The following is a 6,085-nucleotide window of genomic DNA, read 5'->3' as shown; positions in this document are numbered from 1 at the left end:
TATATATATATATATATAAATAAATATGTCCAGGTCAAATTTCATCCAGATTCATTCCAAGTATTAAAATGACATTAGATTATTAAATACGAATAATAAATTAAAATTAAATATATATAAAATAAACAATAAAAATAAACAACTTCAGAATCTAAAGAAATAAAATGACTTTAGAATATAGCTTATAAATCAATTATAAATTAAAAGTAAATTTAATATTTTAATATATTTATATGCAATTTGTAAATAATTTATAAATAAAAAACATGCCTAAATCAAAATTTCACCACATGATCTAAAGAAAATAAAATGATATTAATTTTTAAAATATAAATCATAGATCAATTATCAATTAAAATTAAGCATAAATTAAATATTTGTAAGATATTTACATATAATACTTGTGTATGCCTTATAAATATAAAAACATGCCCAGGTCTAATTTCAGCCCAGCATCTAAAGAAATCAAATGAAATTTTTTAAATATAAATTATACACGAGAATTGAAATATAAATGCGTGTGTGTAATTGTAATGCGTTTGCATGTGATATTTTGAAAATACTTTTTAAATAATTACACATAATTACTCATTTACACATTAGATTTGTATACACTGTATATATAATGTTTAATATATAAAGAAATAAAAAAATTCATTCGCATAACACGCAATGCATCTGGAGGTTGTTCACTAATCGTGAAATTCCATGATTAAAATTCCTACTGCGATGATTGTTAAATATTTTGATATGGCTCATATGCGGCCCATATTTTGATATTTTATATCTTCACCTTTGTGTGATCTGCCGATGGTGAAGGAGAATTAGTGATAAAACCAATAAATGAGTTTGATATTAACAGGAGTTTGCGTTCCACTGCCTGACCGGAGAAGAAACCGAGATCTCGGACTCCTGGAATGTTTAAACCGAGATGAGGATGATGAAGATGAGAGGCTTCTCAAGCACATGTTTGGTTGATCGTGGAGCGGTTCTTCGGGCTTTATGAATGGAGATCAGGTCGACAGGTGAAGTGGGCGGAGTCAGTAGGGCAGGGGGCGGGGCTTGTTCACATGTTCATCTTCCTGAGGTATGTGGTCATGTCAAAGACGGGGGGATTGACTTTGCCTCCGTGAGCATCTTTTACACCTTTAGCAATGATTAGCGCTGAAAGAGAGAGAAATAAGAGTGAAAAACATCACCCCAGAATCAAAAGAAGTAAAAAGATGTTGCATTTTTAAAATCTAAATTATAAATCAAATTATTTGTATGTGTATATTTTATATCTTCACCTTTGTGTGATCTGCCGATGGTGAAGGAGAAGGGGTCGGGCTCTTTCTCTGAGGTCTTCATCTTGATGTCCATGGTGTTCTGGCCCTCTACATTCAGAGCGTCTCTCAGAACCGTGCACTTCTTGCCGGCCAGAGTCACTCCATTGGCAAACAGACTACTGCGGTCACTGGCGATCATAGCCTGCACCTCGGACGCCTGACGGAGTCACACACACACGCTGAGTGATGTAATGGTCCAGCAAACACAGGCTGAGACAAGCAGAAGCATTCGCTCAGATTCTCCTCATGTTTGGACATGTTTCTGAAGACGACGCCTATCTGCAGCTCATCACACAGACCGTAAATCAGCCTCCGAATCTATTCCAGAGGAGTCTTAGAGTGAAACTAGATCACAATCACAGCTCGAAGAATCACCTGGCTTTTGAGTGTATTGTGAGTTTTTATTTCAACATCAAGATTTTAAAAGCATAAGGGAAAGTGCATCACTTCACGGTTTTAATCACCTCACTAGTTAATAGCAGTAGCTACACGCCAGATCACTTCAACAACACAGATACAGCTGCAAGTATATCACAAATGTAACACTTTTCATGAGATAGCCAGCCAACTAAGAGGAAGTTTCTGTTCACGTTGTGAAGACATGAATGCTCAAAACGTCCAGCGATTATTCCACTGTATCATTTTCATCATTATGAGAACGTTACTTTTAAATGTCCTCCGAACATTCTAAAACAAGTTGTAACATTTAAAAAACTAACATTCAACTAAAATGTTTCTGGAAGACACATTCTGTGAACCACGTAGAAATAATGTTTCATCGCTGTATAAATAATATACCATCATTATTAAAGAGCAGATCACTTTGATTGTTTTATTTTATTTTGTTCGTAACTTTGAGAGAACCTTGGCGCAACGTTTTGAGAACGCTTCCTGTCAGATGAATTAGAAAGAGACAGCATCTCTAAATTCTTTAAAAGTCTGAGCTGCATGTTACGACATGAACGGGGGAAACACAACTGCACACACACACACACATTTATCTTGAGGCATTTCACTTCAACACATAGGCTACATACATGCATACATACACACACACACATGTCAGAATGAAAGTTAGTGAGAGGAACCTGAGACAGGAAGCACAGTGTTGAAATATTCCGCGGTCAAAACTAAATTTTACTTTATATTAGACACACTAGCGGTAGTTCACTAAAAGTCGAAAGTCTCTCACACTTACGCTAAATATTTAATAGCGAACACACAATCATCTGACATGAAACCCCAACCCGATCTCATGGAAGTGCGTATAAATAGTACGCCAAATAAAAACCAAAACTCGTGGTATTGATACGCAAAAATGGACTTTGGCGTGCATATGATACGCGATGGGTAGGTTTAGGGTTGTGGGGTAGATGCGTATCATATGCACGCCAACAAATTTCGTATCATATGCACGCCAAAGTCCATTTTTGCGTATCAATACCACGAGTTTTGGTTTTTATTTGGCGTACTATTTATACGCATTTTCATGAGACCGGGCTCGAAAACCTGTCAGAGCGAGAGCGCGCGACGCGCCCCCGTTTCCGCCCATGTCCCGCGCGCGCGCGCGCTCCCGTCGAGATGCTCGCTTCCGCCTTTGAACGCGCGCGTGACCAAATAAGGAGCGCTAGACTGAACTCCGCTGTGAGGAAATTCACCGCGAAGGATAAACCGTCCATTATTTCCTCTAAACCGCGAATATAATGGAAACCACAGCGGCTTGCGCTCGTAAAACTTTTAGAAATGTTGCCTCTTCATACCGAACTCCGTTATAACCGGCGGAGATGCGAGCGCATCCCGATTCGCGGAGAGTTTTGAACGAGGAAGAAGGAACAAGTAAGTAAAAAGTTTTTTTTTAACCCAAATAAATGAGTCGTATTTTTAGAAAAACAAAGCGAAGCAAAGTTTACTCCACTGTAAATGTCGCACCGTGACTTGGTTCAGCCAGCCGCCCGGTGCTGAAGCCCAAACGGACTCCTGACCCGCTGTGCACCCGAGGATGACCGCATCATCCACCCACTCGCTCTTGGTCAGGCTGCTGATGTAGCTGTCCCAGCTCATGACTGCTGCTTTAGATCTGAGGAGCGGGGAAACACTTCATCTTCATCATCATCATCATACCGCGTCAGGTAAAGCCTAGGCGGACAGCGAGCGATAAGAGAAAGAAAACGTTACCTGAGTGCGTCTCTGCTCCGATGCAAAGTGAGTTTGAGGAAGTCCGCGTGCGTTTATATGCAGCGGAGCGCGAGCCCTGCCCCACGGCCCACTTCCGCACCGCGCGAGACTCGAGATGCGCTTGTGCAGTTTAAAGTCATTTCTATGCTTTGAGGGCAAAAGCTGGCTGAAGGCAGCCGAGGACTGACGTTGGTGTCCAAATTTCAAATCGGCCACAAAAAAATATGTTCTAAGAACGTTACGTGTTCCAGGAACGTTATTTATTAATGATAGCTGATGTCCGGTTTTTTAAATGTTTTTAAAACGTTTTCCCTCAGTTGTGCGAATGTTAGTGGAACATTCCATTGTATCATTTAGCAAACATTACCGAAATGTAATCTTTTGAGCGTTCTGAAACAAAGTAACAACATTAAAAAACAAATAAAATGTTTTTGTTTATGAAAACATTGAAGTTGAAAGTTAAAATTGAACTTTTAATTTTATAATTTTCAAAATATTATGGTAACGTTACTTACTTCTGAATGTTCTGAAACATGCAGTGAATATTAAAAAAAAAAAAAAAGTTAGACGAACGTCCAATTAAAATGTTTTAGGGAAAAACATTCCAACAAATGATGTACGAATAAAGTTTTTATGCTAACGATTTGAAAACATTAAAGACCAGATACCGTTGAACAAACGTTCTATAAATGTTGCTGCGAGAATATTTGTTCATAACTTTGAGAGAACCTTGCCACAAAGTTTTGAGAACGTTCCCTGCTACCCGGGCGGTGACAAGTGAACATACACACTTTTAATAAACACTGTAGAATATTATATATTTAAATGCATTTATGATTTATGAAATAACTCGTGTGCTAAATGCACAAAATCAGGTCCTCGCTGTCATTATTCAAATAATGGTTTTTATTGTGTGCACATGCATCTTAGTGTAGATCTTGGATTTATTTTAAGATGCATTTATGCAAATGTAATTTCAAGCGCATGTATATTCTAAAAAAAAAAACCAAAAGGAGATGTTTGAAGTGTTTCATAGAAATAAAATGACAAATGAAAAAAACACCTTAGCAGTCATCATCTGAAGTCATATGATAGATTTGAATGAGGAACAGACTAAAATGGCAGCTCTCAAATCTCATTCACACTTCCACATATTCGAACTGGCTTCGCACTTGATTACAACAAACCTGGTGTGATGCTATTGTGCGGAAGTCATATGGACTACTTTTATGCAGACATGGCCGCTAAGAGCTATTTTTGCATGGAATAAAGCTGTCTTCATGTCTTGACTTCCCAGTCAGTCCGAGACCATTTTAATTTTACTTTGAGTTCAATCTGAGTTAAAGTTTAAAGTCTGAGCTGATGTGGAGTTTGTCGTGAGTCAGGCTAGAGTTTGGCCTTTCACAGAGCCTTTCGGAGGAGACAGAATACAGCAGAACGTGACCACAGCATCCTGTTTGTGAATCTGCAAGCTGCATGATATGACAGGAAGAGTTACAGAGACAACCGACCTGAATGAGATCAACTGAACTTCCTTTCACTACTGTAGGCCTGTCTGACTGTGAGAAGATGCTGTGGAGAACATCTCACTGTCCAATCCGAGCAGACCCGGCGAGAAATGACCGACCAATTAGATTGTGCCATGTGAGAGAACGGGGCGGGGCCATCAGCAGAGTGAATTTGGCCTGTCAAGAACGAGTCAAACTTTACCTTGGATTCAGAAGAAAACTAAAACAGCACTTCTAGAAGAAAGAATGATTATTGCACTGTGACATTTTCATGAATGTATTGCAGTGGTGTCTCTCTAAGAGTAAAGGTTCTTTATTGGAATCCATGGTTCCACGAAGAACCAAAAATGTCTTCACTACAAACCTTCACCATGGTTATTAAAATGTTCTTGACTAAGAAAAAAAAAAAGTTATTTTAAGACCTGTTCACTGGAAGGTTCTTTGGAAAACCCCAAAAGAACCCAACTAACGAAAATATGTTTATTACGAATTAATGTTTAAACAATTCTTGTTTTTACTTGAATGTTACATGAACATTCCATTTTATCATTTTACAAACATTACGGGAACGTTACATTTGAATGTTCCCTACATTTAAAAACGTTAAATGAATGTGCAACTGTTTCAGAAATAAAATAATGCATGAACAGTGTATAAATATTGTTTTTGTGCTAATGTTTTGAGAACGTTCGTAAAGACCGTATCACTTTAACCGAACATTCTATTAATGTTACTGAAAGAACGTTTGTTCGTAACTTCGTAACATTCTGAGAATGTTCCTTGTTAGCTAGGAGCCCCTTTTACTTTTTAAAAAACCGAAGAACAATATGACTAAAAATCGCTCAAAGCAGCAGATTTAAGCCTTGCAAACACTGCAGAGTTTAGACGTCAAATGTTGTGGAGCTGTGGAATTCATGCTCATGTTCTCACTGGTTAGACCAGAGTGAGAGACGTTTCCATCATAACATGCAGACACACGCTGACTAATGTAGTGAAAAGAGAATGTATGCCTGCGAGGCAGGCAAATACACACACACACACACACACACACACACACACGCGCACGCACAGGAT

General features: G+C 38.3%; 1 protein-coding gene and 1 long non-coding RNA gene across 2 annotated transcripts in view; both read right to left on the bottom strand.

The window, feature by feature from the left end:
- LOC107660749 (uncharacterized) overlaps positions 1 to 831 on the bottom strand; it is a 3,731-nt gene extending 2,900 nt beyond the window's left edge. Inside the window, exon 1 of the long non-coding RNA XR_001631035.1 lies at positions 794 to 831. This is a non-coding gene — a long non-coding RNA (uncharacterized LOC107660749). The remainder of the gene's footprint in view (positions 1 to 793) is intronic.
- Positions 832 to 859: 28 nt separating this feature from the next.
- LOC107660748 (profilin-1-like) lies at positions 860 to 3,599 on the bottom strand. Its single transcript, XM_016450144.1, has 4 exons — positions 3,504 to 3,599; positions 3,258 to 3,405; positions 1,290 to 1,485; positions 860 to 1,164 (listed from the first exon to the last, which is right to left on the bottom strand). Exons 2-4 carry the CDS (start codon positions 3,387 to 3,389, stop codon positions 1,067 to 1,069), a joined length of 426 nt encoding a protein of 141 aa, XP_016305630.1. The 5' UTR covers positions 3,390 to 3,405; positions 3,504 to 3,599; the 3' UTR covers positions 860 to 1,066.
- Between the last annotated feature and the right edge of the window lie 2,486 nt (positions 3,600 to 6,085).

This window comes from Sinocyclocheilus anshuiensis, unplaced genomic scaffold (genome assembly GCF_001515605.1).
Source record: "Sinocyclocheilus anshuiensis isolate Anshui unplaced genomic scaffold, SAMN03320099.WGS_v1.1 scaffold2598, whole genome shotgun sequence".
Taxonomy (NCBI): domain Eukaryota; kingdom Metazoa; phylum Chordata; class Actinopteri; order Cypriniformes; family Cyprinidae; genus Sinocyclocheilus; species Sinocyclocheilus anshuiensis.
The sequence above is the reverse complement of the archived record's forward strand: the minus strand, read 5'-3'. Positions and strand labels throughout refer to the sequence as shown.